At 49.0% G+C, this 23,321-nt stretch overlaps 1 protein-coding gene and 2 long non-coding RNA genes across 7 annotated transcripts in view; 1 reads left to right on the top strand and 2 right to left on the bottom strand.

Annotated features, from left to right (window-relative positions):
- Positions 1–1,942, bottom strand: part of Myom2 (myomesin 2) — a 75,768-nt gene extending 73,826 nt beyond the window's left edge. Inside the window, exon 1 of one of the 2 annotated variants that reach the window (NM_008664.2) lies at positions 1,856–1,942. Coding sequence is in view for 1 of the 2 variants with exons in the window: in XM_006508727.3 (XP_006508790.1) it covers positions 482–539 (58 nt within the window). In the remaining variant the exon portion in view is untranslated. Of the gene's footprint in view, positions 1–481; positions 586–1,855 lie in introns of those variants that run through there. The other variant, XM_006508727.3, reaches the window with a different exon arrangement.
- Positions 1,943–13,516: 11,574 nt separating this feature from the next.
- On the top strand, positions 13,517–18,149 carry BB014433 (expressed sequence BB014433). The gene is made up of 2 exons (NR_037972.1): positions 13,517–13,628; positions 16,502–18,149. It is a non-coding gene; the product is annotated as an expressed sequence BB014433 (long non-coding RNA).
- Positions 18,150–18,898: 749 nt separating this feature from the next.
- Positions 18,899–22,806, bottom strand: Gm35340. Of its 4 annotated transcripts, none has more exons than XR_003947517.1 (3): positions 22,471–22,806; positions 20,204–21,671; positions 18,899–20,093 (listed from the first exon to the last, which is right to left on the bottom strand). It is a non-coding gene; the product is annotated as a predicted gene, 35340 (long non-coding RNA). The 4 variants fall into 4 exon arrangements; XR_003947518.1 differs by having other exon boundaries at positions 22,631–22,806; XR_003947519.1 differs by having other exon boundaries at positions 22,728–22,800.
- Positions 22,807–23,321: the final 515 nt, after the last annotated feature.

The following is a 23,321-nucleotide window of genomic DNA, read 5'->3' as shown; positions in this document are numbered from 1 at the left end:
TATCAACATGACTTGTTGCCAAAAAAGGACCTCTTAGCACCAAAACCAACAACTGGGCACGATTCAAGCCTCAGGGACACTGAACATCAATTAAATGTGGCTGGGTTCTGCAGGGCCCCTATCTCTGAGAGCCTTGGCATAAGAGATGGAGGGACACAACTTTGTCTTCACAAAGTACTCAGCTGTCTGTGAGGACTCACAAGCTACCCCCAGAACACTTCAAGAGCATTGAATTTGACACAGGAAATGATCCCAGGAAGCTCCCACCCTGGTAATTCTTACAGCAACCCACAGTGCCAGCCTACTTTGCAAAAGAAAATTAAGTCAAATTAAGTTTTAAAAACTGCACAAAGTTGACATTCTCCCCTTCGTCTGCATTAGCAGTCCCTGTATTAAGGTCCCTGATTCATGTGAGTGCCATACAAGTTTGCTACGATTATAATTCAACATCCCCCCTCCCCCTGAGCATTCCGCAGCTTACCCACGCTTTTGCTCCACTCTGTCTTTGCAGAGCCAGAGGTGTCATTTGGTGAACTCATGGGCACAGCATCTCCAGAGGACACATGGAGTTGGCGTGAGCCCCAGAGACTAAGTCTTTGGCTCCTAGGATAGCTTTTTATCTGGGGCCTCCGATTATTCAGTATCACTTTTAAGTGTCTTCATTCCACGTGCTCTTTGCTTCCTGTTTTTGTTGCACTCGGGAAAGAAGGAATGTTGGGCAGGTGACAGAGAAAGCTGGGTATTTCCAGCCTGGCCCTCAAATGCAGCAGGAGCCTTTCCCTCCTGGCAGGCAGATCACTGTTGATAGCCCTGCACAAAGAATGGAGCTGGAGACCTGCAGGGTCCAAACTCCAGATGAAGGAAAGGAGGCCCAACAACTCACAAACAATTGTCCTTTCGCTGGGAAAGCTTGAGCCTCTCTCCCAGCCCTGCCTAAGCTCAGAGCTAAATGCCTGGTGTTTCTCTACACCCCTACCCGTCTCTAGTCAGCCCTCTGCTCTCTCCATCTCTGATCCTTTGTAAGATCCTCAGGCATCAAATCAATTAACCAATTTAGGAACAGAAAACAATAAAAAAAATGCAGGAGACCATTGGACACAACCAACCCTGAAGCGGTGTCAGATTATATAGGAATAAGGCCCAGAACATTGGGAAATAAAGAAAACTCTTGGAGGCCATTCCTAGAGATGTAGCTCAGTTAGTGGAGGACTTGCCCGGCATGCCTGAGCCCTGGGCTTGATCTCCAGCACAGCATAAAAACCTGGTGACACGTGACCATGATTTCAGGAGTCCAGCACTCAGGAGATGAAGATAGGAGGATCAGAAGTTCAAGGTCACCCTTGGCTAGAGAACAAGTTCAAGACCAGCCTGGTATACATGATCACCCCTCTTCAAAAGTAAGGAGGAGGAGGGAAGGAAAGGGAAGGGAAGGGAAGGGAAGGAAAGGGAAGGGAAGGGAAGGGAAGGGAAGGGAAGGGAAGGGAAGGGAAGGGAAGGGAAGGGAAGGGAAGGGAAGGGAAGGGAAGGGAAGGGAAGGGAAGGGAAGGGAAGGGAAGGGAAGGGAAGGGAAGGGAAGGGAAGGGAAGGGAAGGGAAGGGAAGGGAAGGGAAGGGAAGGGAAGGGAAGGGAAGGGAAGGGAGAGAGTATCCTAACTCAGATGAGCACAGACTCCAGTCAAAGATAGGCACAAAGATAGGACTCATCTGATCTTTCCTACAGTATATGCAGGTAACTCTTCACTCTGAACTTGGCCCCCATGGAAAAGCAAGTGCAGCAATGCTCTGCAATCTCCCCCTCCCCACACCCCACCCCCCAAAAAATATCACAGCTGAGAGAAGGAGAAGAAAACACTCACCCAAAGGAGAAGAGCCAGCAGAGGAGAAAACTACTGTGGAAGAGTTTCCCAGACACTGGCCCAAGACAGCAGAGCTAATTTCTCCCTGCAGAGCTCTGTGCTTCCCCCCATTTATGGCCAGAGGAGGTGCTATATTTAGGCAAGGGACTGCCTCTCCCAAACCCATACCTGTATCATAAATCACTGGCCTGCTTTACAGAGGAGAAGCACCAGATGCAAGGGGAGCAATTAAACTAAGAAGAAGACACTGTTGGTACCACGTCCCAGGGTACTCTGCTCTTCCTCCTCCCTGACTAGTGCACGGGAGCTGAAAGACAGACCCAAACTCTCAGGCATGTTTGCTCATTCCCTGAAGGCTCCCTGACATATGCAGTGGCTCTCTACATGAGCATCCATGAACATCTGAATCAGCTGTTAGCCAGAGCACCCAGATCCATGGCTGCTATTGGCTATGGACAGGGAAGACAGTAGCCGTGTGTGTGTGTGTGTGTGTGTGTGTGTGTGTGTTGGTTTAAAAACCACTCTAATGCAGATGTGACTTTTTCTTGGGAGAATTTATCAGGAGCTGCCTACCTGAGTGGGGACAGCTTGCTGGGCAAGCTCACTTCTTATTTATGGTCTTCCCCAAACTGTGCCGCATCTGACCTGTGGGGATAACAGCGGCAGGTGTCCATCTCTTCACACAGCATGTGTCCAAATATAAATAACATGCACCTGGCACGGTCACGCTGCCAAGGGGAGGAGTCAGGAGGGACGGCTGTGGCTTGAGGACTCTAGCCAGTCAACGCTGCAGAGCTCTGTGCTGCTGTCTTAGGTTGTTGGTGGTAGCAACCGTCCACAAGTAGGCTGTGAAAATCATACAGGCCTTTAAAGAAATCCACATTCCCACGTTTGCTTATCCAAACAACCAGAGGAACGAGTATAATAAGTATCAGAAAAGCAGGGGGCGAAGCCACTGCTGCCCTCATCCGAGAGCCCTTGGATACTCAGGTGGGGACGTCTGCATGTCTATTTTGTGTCTTATTTCCCCTAGTACCCCAGTGGGCCTGACTAGTTTTATGTCAACTTGACACAAGCTAGAATCCTTTGAGAAGACTGACTCTCCACTGAGGAAATGCCTCCGTGAGGTTGACCTGCAGGCCAGCTTGTGGGGAGTTTTCTTAATTAGTGATTGATGTGGGAGGGTTCAGCCTATTGTAGATGGTGCTACCCCTGGGCAGTTGGTCCTGAGTTCTATAAGAAAGCAAGTGGAACAAGCCATGGGGAGCAAGCCAGTAGGTAAGCAGCATCCCTCCATGGTTTCTGTTTCAGTTCCTGCTTCCAGGTTCCTGCCCTGACATCCTTTGATAACAGACTGTGACATGAAACTCTAAGCTGAAATAAACCCTCTCCTCTTCAAGTTTCCTTTGGCCATGAGGTCTTACAACAGCCATGGAAACCATAGCTAAGACAGAAATGGGTACCAGGGTCATGGGGTGTCTTAGTTTGGGTTTTACTGCTGTGAACAGACACCATGACCAAGGCAACGCTTATAAAGGACAACATTTAACTGGGTCTGGCTTACAGGTTCAGAGGTTTAGTCTATTATCATCAAGGTGGGAGCATGGCAGCGTTCAGGCAGGCCTGGCGCAGGAGCTGAGAGTTCTACATCTTCATCTGCAGGCTGCTAGGCCAGACTTAAGCACATATGAGACCTCAGCACACTTCCTCTAACAAGGCTACACCTCCTCCAATAAGATCACACCTCCTAATAGTGCTACTTCCTATGAGCCAAGCATACTCAAACCACCTCATAGGGTGTTGCTGTGAGAGAGTTGACTATTTTTGGAGGAGGATCGTGGAAGGACTTTGGAACTTAGGGCTAGAAAGCTAGTCAGTGACAAGAGCTTACTGAGCTATTTGGGAACCTAAAAGATTAATGTAAGAGTAGGGCAGACAATAGAGGCTCAGACTGTGAGGGCTCTGCCAGGGCAATTTGTGTGGTGTTTTTTGTTAAGAATGCATAGTGTCTGAAGAATCCTGCTATAATTAACAAGAGACCAGAATCACTGAAGTGAAACCTTTGCTTTGCTGGAATAATTAATTACTCCTGGTCAGATGGGGCTAAACAAAATCATCTGTGGTTAAGAAGAGACCAGCATCATCGAGGTGACATCTTCTGGGAAGGGTTTCCACAGGGTCAGCACACAGAAGCTGTGGTCCAAGGGGGAGAGGCTGTACCTCATGCTGGCAGATGAACCCCTTACACATTTATAAGAGCTCTACGGTGAAGGTACGAAGGGATCATGGAGAGCAGCTGCAGTTTGGCACCTTCAGAGGCCAAGGTGTCAGCCTCAGTGGCAGTGGAAACTCCAGAATGGAAGGGATTGTGAAGAGAAGTTGAGGCACCACGTGTCAGGGGCAGAGCCAATGGAGAAAGTCCAGGAGAGCAACTGCTGGAGGTTACAGCAGAAATCTCAGCCTCTTGGAGATGTCAGTACCATGGGTCAACAGCATGGTGGCCCTACAGTGACCTTGAACAACTTATCTACAGGGCCCCAGCAGACAATCCCCAGGGAGAACCATCAGGGTGGTGTGGAGAACTTCACAACTGGTCCTAGCATCAAGAATGAACTTCACCCTTTGGTACCAGCTTCAGATAAACCAGGATCATCTCAGCTAGAGTGAAGTTGCAGAGTCCTAACTGGTAGATATACACCTTCCTTCTGACAGGATCGCAGGGGCATCTACTTGGTCTTAACACCACCTAGGGCAAGGCTTCTATTAGTGAGCCCTGAAAGTATTGCACCTCTCTTGTCTCTCCTTGGATCCTTCTTCAATTTCAGGGCACTGTGTGCTTGTTCTTACATGATAGAACCATTCTGGACTGCTTAAGATCCCACTTACTAAATCTGTGTACAGTGGCTTCCTAATCCACTCAGGCTGCCACACTGAAAAACCACAGCCTCAGGGATTATTAACAGCAGGACCTCATTTCCCATAATCTTAGAGGCTATGTGTATCCTGTGGGAACAGCTTTCTCATTCACAGATAAAGCCTTCTGGCTGTATCCTCTACAGTGGAAGGGACAGGAAGCACCACAGGGTGCCTTTTTTTTTTTTTTTTTTTTGGTGATTATTATTATTTTATTTTATTTTTTTTCCAGTCAACCAAGTTTTTATTTTTATTTATTTTTTTTTCCATTTTTTATTAGGTATTTAACTCATTTACATTTCCAATGCTATACCAAAAGTCCCCCATATCCACCCACCCCCACTCCCCTGCCCACCCACTCCCCCTTTTTGGCCCTGGTATTCCCCTGTACTGGGGCTGGATACAGAAAATGTGGTACATCTACACAATGGAGTACTACTCAGCTATTAAAAAGAATGAATTTATGAAATTCCTAGCCAAATGGATGGACCTGGAGGGCATCATCCTGAGTGAGGTAACACATTCACAAAGAAACTCACACAATATGTATTCACTGATAAGTGGATATTAGCCCCAAACCTAGGATACCCAAGATATAAGATATAATTTGCTAAACACATGAAACTCAAGGAGAATGAAGACTGAAGTGTGGACACTATGCCCCTCCTTAGATTTGGGAACAAAACACCCATGGAAGGAGTTACAGAGACGGAGTTTGGAGCTGAGATGAAAGGATGGACCATGTAGAGACTGCCATAGCCAGGGATCCACCCCATAATCAGCATCCAAACGCAGGGTGCCTTTTAAAGTTCATATAAATCGCCTCTACCAGGGATCCACTGGAGTGACCTCATCACTTCCCATAATCCTCACCATCCCCTTGTGTTGGGCAACATGAATGTTCATGCTCTTTCTACATGTGATGGACTAACTCTGCCCTCCCGTTGCATATTTAGGGGTGATGTGCTGTGGCTCACATACATGTGGTATAGCTACAGAAGGCACATGGGAACATTGCAACACCCCACTCCTACCCAGGGGAATGCCCATCACCTGGGTCCCCATTGCCCACTCCTCTGTCGTATATCATGAGGCTAGCCTTAAAGGATGCCAGCTCCACCCCCATTTACTTTGTGTGTGCATCAGTGTGACATAGCAATCTGTGACACAGGAATTCTGTTTCCTAGAACACTCCATGTAAGGACTTTCTGAATGTGTCCGACTGAGGGAAGAAACCTGTACGGGACAGAGCAGGCTCCTCATGGGAAGCAGTTGTGTCTTTTCCTGGGGATCAATTCCCTTCTGTTCTGTGTGCAGTGAATTTGTTGAGGCTCAGACTTTTATTCTCTTCCTGAGATTCTGCCCCCCCCCACACACACACATACACTATGGAGTGGACCTGCCACAGACTATAGCTTGAAAAGCCAAATGATCAGAGACAAGATGTAGAGAGCAGGACGGAACATGGGATGTTGGCTTCTCTCCTCCAGGTTCCCAAGAGAAAGACCATCACGTTCCTTCATTGCCAAAGCTTATGGCTGGGTTTCTGTCACATACTACCAAAAACCTCCAGTAATTTTTTTTTTTGTTCAAACTCACAATTTATTAGAAGGTCTATAAGAAACGCCCCCATTACATAAAAAGAGGGACCAAAATCCAGAGAATGGAATCACAAATATTTCCATCTTACAAAACTCTGGGCTCTTTAGTTGATGGATAAATAATAATAATAATAAGTCTTAAGGATTTGGCCTCTGCTCCCCTCTCCCCCAGATCCACTCCTCCTCCATTTCCCTTCAGAGCAGAGCAGGCCTCCTAGGGATATCAACTGAACACAGCATAACAAGTTAAAATAAAACTAGGCACAAACCGTTGTATGAAAATCTGGACGAGGCAACCCAGTGGGGAGGAAAGGTTCTTAGAAGCAGGCAAGAGAGTCAGAGGCACCCACCAAACCCACTGCTAGGAGACCCACCAGAACCTCAAGCTACAAAACCATAACATATGCAAAGACCAAAACGGTGGTCGTGGTCAGGATGAAATGTATGAGAGAGGACTAAAGAAGGAAAAATAAAAACCACTGTTCAACTCAGGAACTCAAGGAGACGCTAAGAGAAGGAAAGTTACCCGGAAGCGACATACTATCAGGTGACACGCCTGAGAAAATAGAAGGTTGTCTGGTGTGCTATAGAAACCACCCATCCAACAACCTCACAGCGGTTTATGATCAGAAAAGCCTGTGGGGGTCGAGACGTCTCAAGAGGGAGGCAGCCTATGGTGGTGGGAAAGAATTCTGGAGAGCTGAACACAGGCCCTACTATCTTCCCTATGTGAGAGTGGGAATGTCCCTGGGTCTCTATATTCTTCTCTCTGCAATGATGCTAGGGTCTGGAAAACTTTCTCCAAGGCCACGAGCAGCAGCTGCTGGGATCAGAGCTCTCCCAGTGCAACAGGGCTTTCTCTGAAAGGGTATGGTACCTACGGATTCACCTTTACCCATGCCCACTAGAATAGCTAAGAGCTATGATAACAGCGTGCATGTGAACCATCAACACAGAATCTATCTGTGGTGGTCTGAATAGGAATGCCCCCCCACCAAAGACTCATTTGTTTGAATGCTTGGACCACAGGGAGTGGCACTATTAGGAAGTGTGGCCTTGTTGCATGGTTGTGGCCTTGTTGGAGGAAGTGTGTTACTGTATGTTCTAGATTTTGAAGTCTTATATGCTCAAGCTATGCTCAGTGTGGTACACAGTCTCGTTCTGCTGCCTGTGGATCAAGATGTAGAACTCTCTGCTCCTTCTCCAGCACCATGTCTGCCTGAATGTTGCCATATTTACCACCACAATGGTAATGGACTAAACCTTCGAAACTGTACGTCAACCCCAACTAAATGTTTTCCTTAATAAGAGTTGCCTTGATCATGGTGTCTCTTCACAGCAATAACGTCCAAACTAAGACATCATCCATAGAGAAGGTGATGACCTTAGATGTGGACTGAGAGCAGCAGTGAGAAAATTCTGATTACACAGCACAAACTGCCTCAAGTTCCAGAGTCCAAATCCATACCCTCTTTATGTCTCCATCTCCAGCATCCATCTCCCTCTGTTTTCTGCCTCTGTACTACCCACGAGGACTTGGGGAGAGAAGGGGAATCAGTGCCTTTAGTCCCCATGGGATGTCATGTGTTTCCCTGTGGCCATTGGTGGGATGTGACCCCTTTCTCCTAGTCAGTCAAGCACAGTCCACAGAAAATAAATGAGGGTCTAGACACACTTGCTTTGGTACAGATATACAGTCTCTCTCTCTCTCTCTCTCTCTCTCTCTCTCTCTCTCTCTCTCTCTCTCTCTCTCTCTCTCTCTCTCTCATTTTTTGAGACAGGGTTTCTCTGTGTTGCCCTGGCTGTCCTGGAACTCATTTGTAGACCAGGCTGTCCTTGAACGCAGAAATCCACCTGCCTCTGCCTCCCGAGTGCTGGGATTAAAGGCGTGTGCCACCACGCCCGGCAGCTCTCTTATTCTTATCTCCACTATTATCAGGAACTAGTAAGGCAAATGCTTCAGTGTGACATGTGATGCCTCAGATCTTGGGTGAGGGTTTTCCTAACTACACAGGCTACCTTCAGCACACCCAGAAATGTGCTCTACCCCCACTGGAAGTGGGATGGGAAGGCCCAGGTTCTTGCACAATGATGAGGTATGGCTCAGACCACACCCAGCTTTTCCTAGTAGGTCGGTCTTCATTTTAAGACAAGCTTGGTTTCTACAGCCTGAGGTCACTCTCCCCGCCTGTGCACTTGGTGTTCAGCATTACTCAGTGTCTCTGTCACGGAGCCCAAAGGTTTTCCATATTTTGTAGATCAAAACATATCCTAGGAAACCCATCAACGGATCTCAGCAGCGTACCTTGTATCATGTGTGCAATCCTCTGGCACCAGCTCCAGCGTATTCAACCCAAGCTACGTGCCCGGGCCACAGCGGCAGGAAGCCCGGTACTCAAAGCAGCAGCAGAAAGCTTTCCCTAGGATTCCAAAGGTCTGTCTTCAGCAGGCCAAGGGGGAGAGTGTTCTTAGCAGACAGGAAGCCACAGTGGACATGAGGCCTAGTGCGTGATGGAGAGGAACACAGGCGGCTTAGTGTGTGTGTAGTTGTCTGGACACCTTTACACTCATACATCAAGCTAGCTCTCAGAGATGCAGCAAAATATCCCAGCAGCGTTTTAACATGGGAGAGTAGCCGCAATTCAGCACCAGGATAGCACACACTCTGACGACCTGTCTACACCAGGTGGCCAGGATTGCCTGGAGATCACCCTGGCATATACACCCCGCATGCCAGACATGCTCTGACAGATCCATCAATGTCAGGCACACTGTACAGGGTCAATAGGTATATCTTCTATTAAATGTAAAGGCTTGGCTTTTACTGTGTGGGTTCTATGGGCAGGCAACAGCCTTTAGAAACATCTGGCTCTGGCGTTCGCATTTATTTCTTGCAGACAAGGGCATATGTACATGCTCATGCTATTACATGCAAGTGTGCGTGCATGTGTGTTTGTGTGCACTTGGAAAATGGGGGTGGGGTCCTCAGTACCTTTGTCAATCATTCTTCGCCTTGTAGGGTTGTGTGTGTGTGTATATGTGTGTGTGTGTTTTGAGTCAGGGTCTCTCACTGAACCTGGAGTCCATTTATTCAGCCACACAGGCTAACCAATGAACTCCAGGGATCTGCCTGTCTCCGTGCCCTAACACTAGGCTCACAGAAGTGTGCCACAGCATCCGACTTGTATGTAGGTGCTAGGAGCCAAACTGGGGGACCTCATGCTTATGTGGCGAGTACATTATTGACTGAGCCATACCTAGCCCCACAGGGGGTCCATTCCTAAAATGGATTCAGTGAGACATGCTAAGGCAGAAGGGAGCTAGGTTTAGATGGAGAGCCCCAAGCTGGAATTAAGAGCACAGGCTCGGGCTGGTTCTGTTTGCTGATCTATTCTTGGAGCTGTATGCCTATTGAGAATCCCTTCAGCTGCCCTGGGCCTTGATTTCCTCATTGGCACCGTGGGAATCAGATTAGACACTCCTAGGTTAATCCCCAAGAGGCTCAGGGCTCAGTCCTGAATGGTCATGCTCTGAGCCTAAGCTTGCTGCACAGGACTGTGTGGCCAGCTGCCTGGCCCACGACAGGCTCCAGGAAACAGTAGCAAAGGCTCGGACAAGCTGTGCCAACAAGGATTCCATTCTGAAAATGCTCAGAGGCTCAAAGATTAGCAGCAATGTGCCATGCCACGTGTTTACAAGAACAGTGGCTGCAATAAAGTAAAAGTGGCATTAGGCACAAGAGTCCATTCTGCTGGCCCTGCCTATCCTGGCCAGGCTGGACGCAAACAGTGTGCCCACTGGGCTAAAAGAGAGCTGATAGGCTGAGGACCAACCCAAGCTGAACCACAGCAGTGAGCAGAACTCATACTACAGAGATCCAAGGGTAGCCCCTTACCTTCACCTCACCTGCGAGAGTGGACACCATGGTCCAGAGAGGTTTGTAAAAAAGCCAGGGAATGCTGTTAATGCAGAGCAAGGATCTAAATGATAATCTATTACTTCTGTTTTCTAGACCTTTGTGATGGAGCCTCCTGGGAGAGAGGGAAGAGGTGCACAAAGCCAGGCCATGGTCAAGTGTGGAGTTGGGACAGAACTCTAGCTCAGGAGGCTAAGGTGAATGAGCAAGTCTGAGCCAGTGTGAGCCAGTGTGAGCCAGTCTGAGCAAGTGTGAGCCAGTGTGAGCCTGTGTGAGCCAGTCTGAGCCAGTGTGAGCCAGTGTGAGCCTGTGTGAGCCAGTCTGAGCCAGTGTGAGCAGTACACACATGTAAGCCCAGTGGACTGAGCATCTTTCAGGGGCCCATATAGCTTCGACAAGATACAGTTAACAACAGGGATAGGAAGTTGACAGTCTTTTAAACATTGTAAATCACCAATAGCCACATAAAGAGCATCTGGAGCCTGGAGTGGTGGGGCAGGGCCATCCTCTCAGCCCTTGTAAAATGGAGGCAAGAGGATCAAGAGTTCAAGACCATCCTCAGGTTCATACAGAGTTCAAGACCAGCCTGAACCCCATGGGCCACATCTCTAAAGAACAACTAAATAACCAGCTGTAATCACTTCGAAGTCCCCGCCTAACACTAAACTCCGGGTTCACAAAGCCAGAATGCCCTTGCCTGCTTCCCTTGGCTTCCTGGGAAGGTGCTGCTGGTGCACAGAAGCCTGAAGCTCAGATCCTTCGCAGCCTCAACTGCTCCATATTCTCTGGTCACAACTAAGAACCATGGCTTCCCAGCCAATAGGAAAGTCAGCGTGACGGGAGATTCCTGTCTTAGGGTTAAGCCACTCTGAAGATTAATATATGCCACCCCCTTAACTCGGCATCTAATGAAGCCAGTTAATACCTGAGGGGTTCTTTCTCTGGGACAGGCTCATTCTCAGATATGGGCTCAAGGAGTCCTGTTCCCTATCTTAGTGCAGAGCAACTGTTATTGATGTGCAGGGACCCTGCAGCTCCTGTATGAATGCCTGCTGATTTGTTGCTACACCTGGAGCCCACCGGCTACGGGGAAGTGAGACAGACAGACAACAATACTGCCAAGAAAGTGTATGTGTGTTAGGGATGGGGTTGACATCCCATGATGCATTGTGGCCAGACACTCACCTCCCAGATCGGTGACCCTGGATGACATGCAGGTACAACTTTCTCACCAAAGAACGGGTGAGTATGAAGTGGAAAGATGAGTGATTTCTCAGGTCTTCCTCTCCCGCATGCCCCCGAATCAGTCATAATTAGGGGGTTGGTCATCTACAACAGAGCCGCTCTGAGACTAAAAAGATCGACTGTTAATAACCAGTGCATGCCCAGAGATCCAGACATCTGCCACCCTGACCACAACCAGTTGACCTACACAGCAGAAACACCCAAGAATGTGTGTCTAACCTTACACCCGTGGCTCACCGTGTCAGATTGATTGGTAGAGAGCCAACTAAGAAGCATGCCTCTGGATAGGTCTCTGTGTGTGTGTTTCAGGAAGGTTCAGTTGAGGTAGGGTGTCCCACTACAAATATGGGAGTGCTATTCCATGGACTGGGGTTCCAGACTGCATAAAGAGGAGAAAGCAGGCTGGTCAACAGCGGCCATCTCCCTCTGTTTTCTTACTGCTGATGCAAACCTCCCCTCCACTAAGAACTATGTATCCTCTCGAATTGTAGCTGTGTATCCTCCCAAGCAAGCCCTCCCTCCCTTAGGGCTTTGTCAAGTGTTTTCACTCACCAGCAAGGATCTGACATACTCACTAACTTCGAGCAATTGAGCAAATTATTTTCAAAAAATCATGAATGATCCTAGCACAGCCCAAAGAGCCCTTCTCTCCCTCTTCCCTCTTAATGGCCACTACTGCAGTATCACCTTTGTTCACAAGAGGGCACACCAGCCACCAGAAATCTTTTCTTCCCTGGGCACTCTCCTGGCTGTGAGCTCTTTTCAAGAAGAGCTCAACAATAGTGTGCAAAAGAAAGAAAAAAAGAAAAGTCTGGAACTTGAGTGTTGTTACCCATAATCCTTTTTAATGTGGAATAAAGTTCCATTACTCCTGACCCCGGGGCTGGCAAGTCACAGTAATTGTGTCTGACACATCCTGGGGCATGATAGGCAGCACTGTTTCTATGATTTTTAGAGGACTGTACAAACAAGACCAAGAAAAACCTTAGAAACCTTTTATTTTTCCTGTTGAGAGCTGCCTAGTTTGTCTACTTGCTAATCCCAGCTGCAGAGGAGGTTTTAATTATGAGTAGCTTGTTTTCTTCTGGCACAAAGAATGTAGGGTGGTATAGGGAGTGTAGGCTAAGTATTAGGAGGTAACTCCTCCAAAGAACACAGGGTCCCTTCAAGCCAATAGAAATTCTTCACTGGCCAGTAGACCTAAACCGTGGAGCCCTGAGCCCTACAGTTCTTTGTCAGCGTGCACAAAAATTACATCCTGGTTGTCAAGCTTTGGTTAGCAAGAAGACAACAACAGATGCCAAAAAGCAAGGTTGGTATATTTAGGAACTTTCCCAGGTCCTGTACTATGGGCTGGCATAGGTTTTTGGTGGATTTGGTCTTAGTACCCATTCTGGCAGGCATTGGGGCCTACATACCCAGTTTTAAGGTCACGATAATGTCTCTAACATGACATCAGATGTCCTAAGGTCTTAGGATGTACTAAGCTCTGGGGGCCTGTTACAGTAAGAGATGATCTACAAACACCCAGGCCTGGATTGTCACTCCCAAATGGGTCCCAAAGTCGCTTCAATCTGAGATGTCCCTAGCCCTGTCATATAAAGTATCCTTTATGATGATAAGAGCCCAGACTTGTACTATGACCACTCTGATATCTGCGGGAGAGGGAGGACTCCATACACACTTTAAAACCCATTCAGCACCCTGCATCTGATGTGAGTTTGTCCCATGACAGGACTTCAGAGTCAGGAAGCTGTGGGGTGTGGAGTCACGTGAGCTGTGGAGGTCCACCCAAGGACACTGAGAGACAGTGAGAAGCCAACGGGGCTTTCGAGATGGAACAGCCTTGCTCTACGTGAACCTAGACGTGGGAACAAAGGCTTCCGAAGCCTTGGAAACCATGGGGAAAGAATGCAGTGCTGACCCTGGGAACAAACATAAATTCCAGGTTCTAATAGAAGGAAGGTTCTGGGCGATGACTTCTTTGTTGAACCCAACATTCCCGTGCCCTGTTGACGCACCCCTCTACGGAGCCAAGATCTGTTGGCACAGCCCTCTGCGGAGCCATGCTAAGAACACCATGAACTACAAATTGAGGGTGAGCTCAAGCCTGCTGGTAAGAAACAACCAAAGAAACCCACTGTCTCTAGACTTTCCCAGAAGCAGAATTCTGTGCTGAAGTAGTTGACCCATACCTGTTAGCGCTACTTAAATACGAATACATTTTTATCATGTCACCGCTCATGTGACATGCTCGTAAAATCTACTCATCTCTCTGCCATGGGTCTCGTATAAACCCAGAAAGACAAAGTGATTCTAAAGATGGTAAAGAACTTCCCATTACTGCAGATGTGGAAACTGACCCACACAGAACCAGCAGCACCCTCACCTGCAGCTCCTGGAAACCCAAGTCTACCAAGTTTAGCCTCCAGGATACCCACAGACATGTCTCTTCACTGGACCAAGGTGTGAACAACTCCCTTGGCTTTTCCTGTATTCTTATGCACCTAGGCCCTGTACTGTGTAGGACAGGATGGGTTGCTGTTTGCAGACAGAGTCCTCGTAAGGAAAGGGTGCACAGATACACCAGTGGCAAGGATAACATACTTGATGCTCTTGACCTAAATAATAATCAGAGACATTCAGACAGACAGACAGTCTTCAGGACATTGATATTGAGAGCTGAATGGGCTATTGTGGGAACAGGTATACCCCAGAAAGTCATGATTGTGGGCAAGGGATAATTTCTATAAACAAAATGAATTATGTCTAGCATCTTGAAACCATCTTCCTTGGTCACAGACTATCAAGGGAAATGCCACCCAAGGCTGAGTGGGCCATTTGGGGATAAACATCCTGAAAGGGTTTTCTGGACAAAATTCTGGTTCTGTAGCCAATGCAATGGTTCTACATCTTGGTGAATACAAAGTCAAAGCAAATGCCAGCATGAAATGAAGTAGAAAGATATATTACCTGCAGCAGGAAGGGAAGGGCAGGCAACCATTTCCAAAGCATCCAATGCCTTCCTCTGGGGAAGTGCCTGGAGCTGTTCGGCAAGCCAACAACACCTATGCAGTGGAGAGGGGGCCCCATCCTGAACGTGCTTAGTTAATGCTGAGTTGAACTCCTGCGCATGCTCAATTTAAGGTTATCATTCAGAAAGAAAGATGTAGATGTATTTCTGGGCATGCTCTGGTTTATAGATAGGGCACATAGGAGCCAGGTAGCATGCTGGGCATGTGACATAAACCTTCTGAAGGCTGAGTTAATATAGGAACTTGCCTGTGATGGTGCCTGCTTCACCGCTTGCCTCTGCCACTTGAGGTTTCCTGTGATCTGATCACCAGTCGAGTATCAAAGATATATTATATATTATATGTTATACTATGTTATATATTATATCAATTATATTATATATTCTATGTTATATGTTATATTATCTCATATATCATATATTATATATAACCTCCTTGTTATATCTATTAATAAACAGTTATTAAATAGATGAGTGACTCCATTTGGTTACAATAACTTACAGTTTTATGCTTAGTAGATGTGATAGATGTCAAATGATGCCTTTGCATAAGATATTCTTATATTTGAAAACTCATCTGTAAGCACACACGGGGAACTGGGAGAGAAGGGAGCTGTGAATGGGAACCATCGCAGGGGTCCCACATCTGGTATGGAAGGAGTTGTGAGTGGGAACCATCGCAGGGGTCCCACATCTGGTATGGAAGGAATTGTGAGTGGGAACCATCGCAGGGGTCCCACATCGGGTATGGAAGGAGTTGTGAGTGGGAACCATCGCAGGGGTCCTACATCTGGTATGGAAGGAGTTGTGAGTGGGAACCATCACAGGGGTCCCACATCTGGTATGGAAGGAGTTGTGAGTGGGAACCATCGCAGGGGTCCCACATCTGGTATGGAAGGAGTTGTGAGTGGGAACCATTACAGGGGTCCCACATTGGGTATGGCCTCCAGGATCACACACTCAACAGGATTCCTGGGGTCCTGAGGCATGAAAGTGTTCACAGCACAGAAGTCACACTATGTCCACAATGCCCACTGCCCTGAGTCAGTCATACCATGTAGGACAAAGTAATTGGGTCCATGGTGTGGTGGGGACAGGACCTGACCCAGGAGACTGATCCTGAACCAGAGGCTTGCGTGGAACTGAGTAACTGAAGGAAGATGTAGCCCCCAAGCACCGACTTTCCCAGTCTTCCAACTTTTACATGGTGCATGCTTAGACACAAATCCATGAATTAACTAGTCGTGAATAATTCTGGCATGATAGCTGGGATTTCCCAAAGTGTGTAAAGCCCTGTTGATTACAAGACCGATAGGGCCCTTGCTGCACAGACTCAGCCCATCAACATAGAACATGGGACTTACACAGAAGCAGGCACACACTGGGGACATCATGGAATTATCACGGACAGAAACACGTGTCATCCGAGTGCACGTCATTGCCATGACCTGCACTGTGTTGAAAAAATACACTTCATGATTTAATTGGCCAGCATTTACTCTGCATACATACTTACGTAATAGTAAATGTACCTAAAATATTCTGAAAGGCTGCGGAGAGGGCTCATTCACTTGCCACATAAGTTTGAGGGTCTGAGTCCAAATCCACTCAGCTTGCATAAGCAGGAGGTGGGAGCAGAAACAGGAGACTTTGTGGAAGCTTACAGCTGTATACAGAGTGATAGACAACAGCAAAAAAAGAAAAAAAAAGAGGTTCTGTCTCAAGCAAGGAGGAAAGCAAAGAGCAAAACTGGAGGATACCTCCATCAAATTCACATGCACACCGTGGCACACAGGATTACAAGCACATACACACTCACGGAAGCACGCATGTACACGCAGTCAAAAGAATGGGAAATGTGGCATTATTATTTTCATTTATTCTTAGTAACGTCATTGTTTAATACACTTGTACTTGTCTCTTTGTTTGCCCTAAAGGATGCAGTGTGCTGTATCACCAGGAGGTGGCAGTGTTGTACTTAAAGAAGCACCACACAGGCTTAGGACTGAGATCTCTTACAACTGTGGGAAATCCACGGCCTGTTGCATCACTGCAGACCCAGCAAAGCCATTTGTGATCATTTGGTGCCACCTGCCTGCTTTACAGTAAGAATCCACAGAACTTGCAGAGCCGTTCTAACTAGGACCCAAACTGGAGAAAACAAAACCATACTCACACCATGGGAAACTACAAAAGCATGCCGACTGTATCTCTGCGCCCCCAAAGCTTCAACACAGACTCCCAGGTGTCTGTGCCCCGAGGCAAATGCCCTAACGCAGGAGTCTGTGCCCCAAGAACTGGATTCAGAGGCCCTAAACAAGTTATCTGTGTCCCCAAAGCCTGGTGCAGCGGTCCTATCCCAGGTGTTTGTGCCCCAAAAGCCTGCTGCAGATGCCCAGGTGTCTGCACCCCAAAAGCCTGCTTCAGAGGCCCTAACCCTGGTGTCTGTACCCCCAAAGCCCGGGGCAGATGCCCTAACCCTGGTATCTGCACCCCCAAAGTCCGGGGCAGAGGTCCTAACCTTTGTGTCTGGTGCAGAGGCCCTAACCTTTGTGTCTGTGGCCCCAAAGTCGGGTACAGAGGCCCTAACCCATGTGTCTGCACCCCAAAGCCCGGGGCAGAGGCCCTAACTGAGGTGTCTGCAACCCCAAAACCCGGGGCAGAGGCCCTAACTGAGGTGTCTGCACCCCCAAAGCCCAAGGCAGAGGCCCTAACTGAGGTGTCTGTACCCCCAAAACTGAGTGCAGAGGCCCCTACCCAGGTGTCTGCACCCCCAAAGCTGTGTGCAGAGGCCCCAACCCGGGTGTGTACACCTCCAAAGCTGTGTGTAGAGGCCCCAACCCGGGTGTGTACACCTCCAAAGCTGTGTGCAGAGGCCCCAACCCCGGTGTGTACACCTCCAAAGCTGTGTGCAGAGCCCCCAACCTGGGTGTGTACACCTCCAAAGCTGTGTGCAGAGGCCCCAACCCGGGTGTGTACACCCCCAAAGCTGTGTGCAGAGGCCCCAACCCGGGTGTGTACACCTCCAAAGCTGTGTGCAGAGGCCCCAACCCGGGTGTGTACACCTCCAAAGCTGTGTGCAGAGGCCCCAACCCGGGTGTGTACACCTCCAAAGCTGTGTGCAGAGGCCCCAACCCCGGTGTGTACACCTCCAAAGCTGTGTGCAGAGCCCCCAACCTGGGTGTGTACACCTCCAAAGCTGTGTGCAGAGGCCCCAACCCCGGTGTGTACACCTCCAAAGCTGTGTGCAGAGGCCCCAACCCGGGTGTGTACACCTCCAAAGCTGTGTGCAGAGGTCCCAACCCGGGTGTGTGCATCCCCGAAGCCTGGGGAAGAAACCATAATCTAGATGCTGGTACCTGGAGAGGGCCTTAGACTGCTGAGGGTAGATAGATGTTCAGGGTAGTGCAGGGTAGAGTGGAATGAGGGCTGTACCACCCATTATTGGCACTACAACAACCTGTGCATGATGCTCCGTTATGGCAACCTGGGGAGGTGTCTGGGACAAGTTACCAGCAATGGGCATAGAAACACTGTGTGGCAAAACACACTTAGCAGGTGAAATAAATTGCATTTTAAATAGCCTGCCAGTGGGTCCGGGTATGCTTCCCTCGCCTGAGGTTTGCTCAGTTGGGTGGGCGCCTGGGTGTGCCATGCTGAACACACCTAACTCCACCTGGGAGGGTGGGAATGAGGGCAGTGGAGAGATAGGCACTGGGGTGGGGATTGCTCTCTAAGCGCCAGCCCACATTATCTATCATCATTATTATTATTATTATTATTATTATTATTATTATTATTATTATTATTAGATATTTTCTTCATTTACATTTCAAATGCTATCCCGAAAGTCCCCTATACCCTCCCCCCACCCTGCTTCCCAACCCACCCACTCCCGCTTCCTGGCCCTGGCATTCCTCTGTACTGGGGCATCTGATCTTCACAAGTCCAAGGGCCTCTCCTCCCATTGATGGCTGACTAGACCATCCTCTGCTACATGCAACTAGAGACACAGTTCTGGGAGGTACTGGTTAGTTCATATTGTTGATACTCCTATAGGGTTGCCGACCCCTTTAGCTCCTTGGGTATTTTCTCTAGCTCTTTCTTTAGGGGCCCTGTGTTCCATCCAATAGATGACTGTGATCAGCCGGGCGGTGGTGGCACATGCCTTTAATCTCAGCACTTGGGAGGAAGAGGCAGGAGGATTTTTGAGTTCGAGGCCAGCCTAGTCTACAGAGTGAGTTCCAGGACAGCCAGAGCTATGCAGAGAAACTCTGTCTCAAAACAAACAAACAAACAAACAAAAACAAAATAAAAACAACAGCAACAAAAAAATGACTGTGAGCATCCACTTATGTATTTGCCAGGCACTGGCATAGCCTCACAAGAGATAGCTATATCAGGGTCCTGTCAGCAAAATCTTGCTGGCATATGCATTAGTGTCTGGGTTTGGTGGTTGTATACGGGATGGATCCCCGAGTGAGGCAGTCTCTGGATGGTCCTTTCTTCTGTCTTAGCTCCGAACTTTGTCTTTGTAACTCCTTTCATGGGTATTTTGTTCCCCATTCTAAGAAGGAACGAAGTATACACACTTTGGTCTTCCTTCTCCTTGAGTTTCATGTGTTTTGCAAATTGTATCTTGGGTAGTCTAAGTTTCTGGGTTAATATCCACTTATCACAGCCCACATTTTCACCAAACACTCTCGGACCGATGGAGTAGAGTAGACCCTGGGGGTTGCACCCACAGCTTTGTGGCAGTGCGGGGTGGTATCGGCACTCCCTATTCTAATATTTAAGCAACAAGACAACTCTGTGCATGCTGTTGAGGGTGTGTGGTGTCTTTGTCTTCTGTTAGGGCTCATTAGCCTCCTCTTCCCAAGAATATGCAACCAAAGTCAGTGTCAGGAGACCCCAACACCGAGTACCCTGCAGGGCCATGGCTACTCTCATTTCCCTGAGCAGCATCGTGTAGAACGAACCTCGAAATAGCTCCTTCTCTGCCACAACCGTCCGTGGACTTTACCACTCAGAGTTCCCTGTAGGACCTTCTTCATCCATCTCCGGTGTAAACCACGGGTGCTGTGGTACCCACCCCATTCTCAGGTGAGGCTGTAACACAAAGGAGATCCCCAAGGGCCGCCACCTGCTATGGAGCTACCACAGCTTGGATATGGAATATTGAGAGCTTTGTCCCTGGTGGGTAAGTCAAGTCTGAAGAGCTGACTCCAGCCTGCAGCCTTGGATTTTGAAAGCCAAGTGAATCCGTGGTGGTAAAGGGTCAGTGGTCGGCTCAGCATTGATCCGTTCTCTAACAAACGCTTCAAACGTTGAGCTCTACTGAGAGCGAGATCCTATGAACTACTTGACACCTTGACTGGGTCGTGAAGGCGAAAGTGAAGGAGATCCTTAGATACAGGTTGTGGGGGGTAGTGGTGCAGGGGGAACAGGTCATATCTGTGGGGACAGGATGTCCTCATTCGTAGGAGTGTGGCGGTATCCTAAGGAAGAAGACAGAGCCTTGTCCGGTGCCTCAAATGAAACGTAAAGAAAGAATCGGAGTGAGAGGGTTCCACACCTAAAGAGCTTAAATCTAAAAGGAAAAGCACACGGTAAATCTTGGTACCCAACGGTGATCTTACCTGGTTCTCTTGGCCTGGTCTCCTCCCATGTCAGCTTTCTGGCAGCAGAGGACAGGACACTGTGGGGTGGGATATGAGCAACGGAGATGAAAACCAGAGGAGCAGTTAGAGACTCTGAGCAAAGGGTCCAGCAGGTGGTCACAGTGGGTCAGGCACAGCATCAGGACAAAGCACAGCATCAGGGCCAGGCACAGCATCAGAGCCAGGCACAGCATCAGGGCCAGGCACAGCATCAGGGCCAGGCACAGCATCAGGACCATCAGTGGGTACCACTGGGACTGATGGGCAGCATCACGGAGAAAGGCTTCGTGAAGCTGTACTGTACTGTTACTACCAGAATGGCAGGGAGGATCGGAGTCAGCCAGGCCTCCAGAGGAGGTAGGGAGGAGCCATATCTGCAGCCATGGCTCTGACCTTCAAAGAGATGGTAGATTTCAGAAGTAGGGCTTATAACAGGTTTGGGGATTGTGGGGCCCACAACCCAGGGCTCCTGAGAGCCATGTAGAGTGCAGCCCCCTGACCTCTTCTCCGTGGCTGTTCAAGATATGCAAACAATTCCTCCATACCTCTAGGACCTCAGGGGAGCCTTAGGGGATGTCCTTGAATGGTCACAGCAGCTTCTCAAGACACAACTCTTACCTCAGTCACCACCACCCCAGGCACCTTGGGAAACTCCGGTCCAGGCCAGGCAAGCCTCAGTAGAACCTCAGATGACCCGGCTCACAGGAGCAGCTTGACAAAGAACCACCTGAAGTGCCTGACTGGTGAAGTGCCAGGCTTGTGATTGGTCCTTAAATGAGTCTTTGTCTGTCTGTCTTTCTGTCTCTCTGTGTTTTTTTATTTTGTTTGTTTGTTTGCAAAAGGGTTTGTATAACAGCTCTCGCTGTCCTGGAACTAACTCTGTAGGCCAGGCTGGCCCTGAACTTGCAGAGCTCCACTTCTGCCTCCCAAGTTTTGGGATTAAAGGCGTGCCCTGCCAGCTGGCTCTTAAATGAGTCTTAAGAGAAGTGTGAATGGGAGCTATGCACATTCAAGTCCACTGCTGACCACATTATAGCCGCCCCCCCCACCCCGTCCTGTTTCGGACGAGCAGACTACTTCTCAGTGTAGACAGATTAATCTAGGGGGCTTCTCCTATATAATCCTATCCCTGTGTAGGGTCAGTAAAGGCCTCTTCTTGGTGGTCCACTTGTTTCTTTAGAGTGAGCTCCCAGTTCCGGGCACCCAGGAATAGCAGCTACAAGACAACTGGAGAAAGAAAGCCCTGAGGCTCTACGCCCTCAGTTCACTCGTCCTTCAGGAGGCAGCCGAAGGCTTCCAGAAAGTGCCAAGAGCAGTGTCTGTGGAGTCTACAGCACAAGGTGAGTGTGCAGAGGTCCAGGAGGAAGAACTGCAGCTGGAAGAACGAAGAGCACCAGGAAGCTCCCAAGGCTGGAGAGCCAAGCATCTCACACTGGAAGTCTGCAGGCTGGGAGAAAAAAAACTGCTAAGAGCAGAGGGCCCTGGCACCCAAAACTGGAGAACCACACACGCTTGTGGAAAGCCTAAAGTTCACTCTGATGGCCCCTAGCTTGGAAAGTTGGAAGGTGGAAGCTGGAAGCTAGGGCCAAGGACTCAGCGTCATGAGCCTCTGAGGTTTCTGCAGTCTACTGCATCTGAATGAAGCAGATGGACCCAGCTGTGGGTGTCTCCGGCTGGGTGGGGCTCTGGGAAGACACATCCCGATAGCCAGGGCTGCTCTCCTGCCTGCATTCACACACTTGGGTCTCCTCCTCTCCCATATTTGGTGGCTGATGTAAATCACAATTTGCCGTTTTCCACTCATCTCAGAACCCAGACCTCTGGTGGAAAAGCATTCGAATTGGACTGAGGAAATTATCAGTGATGGAGAGAAAGAGAGAGAGAGAGAGAGAGAGACAGACAGACAGACAGACAGACACACAGACACACAGACACACAGAGAGACAGAGGCAGAGAGACACAAAGAGAGACAGACAGACAGACTGACTGACTGACTGACTGACTGACTGGCTGACTGACTGACTTAGAGAGAGGGACTAGGAGAGAGTTTAAAGACACCAAGAAATCTCCAGAGATAAAAGACAAAGAGCACAGAGGATCAGGCAAGAGATGCCTGGTTCTCAGGATAAGATCTGTGAAAGACCAAGGATCTGTCTATCGATAGCGCTCAGCCTGGCCTTCTCCTGAACGGGCCTCCCAACAACTTCAAGAGCCCCTGACCCGTTTGTTCATGACAGATCACTCACTTTCTCCATGAGGGCTTTCTGGAACAACAGAAGCCACTAAAACTGTTCATCTGCCCCCAGCGACATCCGGCCAGAGCAGGGGGGGAACCAGGACAGGGGAAATCCAATTGGAGGGCCAGCCGGAGAAAGAGCATTTGTCCACCCGGCAGCCTTCACTAACCTCCTCCCCGCAGCTCTGGCTCGGGACAATGGGCACTTCTCTGCTGGTTCTCTGTTCTCAGTTGGACAGAGGGTAAACTGTGACAGGCAAGACCTACCAAAGAAAGTGGCCTGTGTACGGAGCGTGCCTGAGGTTCAGTGATGTCATGCTAAACACTGGAAGGAATGGGGACTGGGAGCGAGGCGGGTGTGGGAGTGGTGGGGGGTGGGGAGGTGGCGTGGGCGTGGCATGGGGTTGGGGTGGGGTGGTAGGCGTGGGGGTGGGGCAGCAGGAAAAGTACAAGGAGGAAGCAGATGTCCACAAAGTGAGCTTTCAGGTCACAGGTCTAGGACCAGCCGCTGGGGTTAAGGTCCTGAGTCAGCTGCCACCGGGGGTTGCGGTGGACACTCCAGGATGTTGAGGCCTGTATTATTCTGCACACACCTGGCTTTTTTTCGCTACCACCCACAAAGTAGATCCGGACGCTGGACTCCAGAGCACTGGTAGAGAACTGATAGAGAGTCGAGTGTAAAACACAGACTCTCAAGGCCTAGAGTCTGTATCACACTGAAGAAGCTGACTGGAAAGCTGGGTGTGGTGGCGCTCGCCTTTGACCCCAGCACTTGGGAGGTAGAAGCAGAAGCCAGCGGATCTCCAAGTTCAAGGCTAGCCTGGTTTACAGAACAAGTTCCAGGGCAGCCTGGGATACTAC

Source organism: Mus musculus, chromosome 8 (assembly GCF_000001635.26).
Source record: "Mus musculus strain C57BL/6J chromosome 8, GRCm38.p6 C57BL/6J".
Classification (NCBI taxonomy): Eukaryota; Metazoa; Chordata; class Mammalia; order Rodentia; family Muridae; genus Mus; species Mus musculus.
The sequence above is the reverse complement of the archived record's forward strand: the minus strand, read 5'-3'. Positions and strand labels throughout refer to the sequence as shown.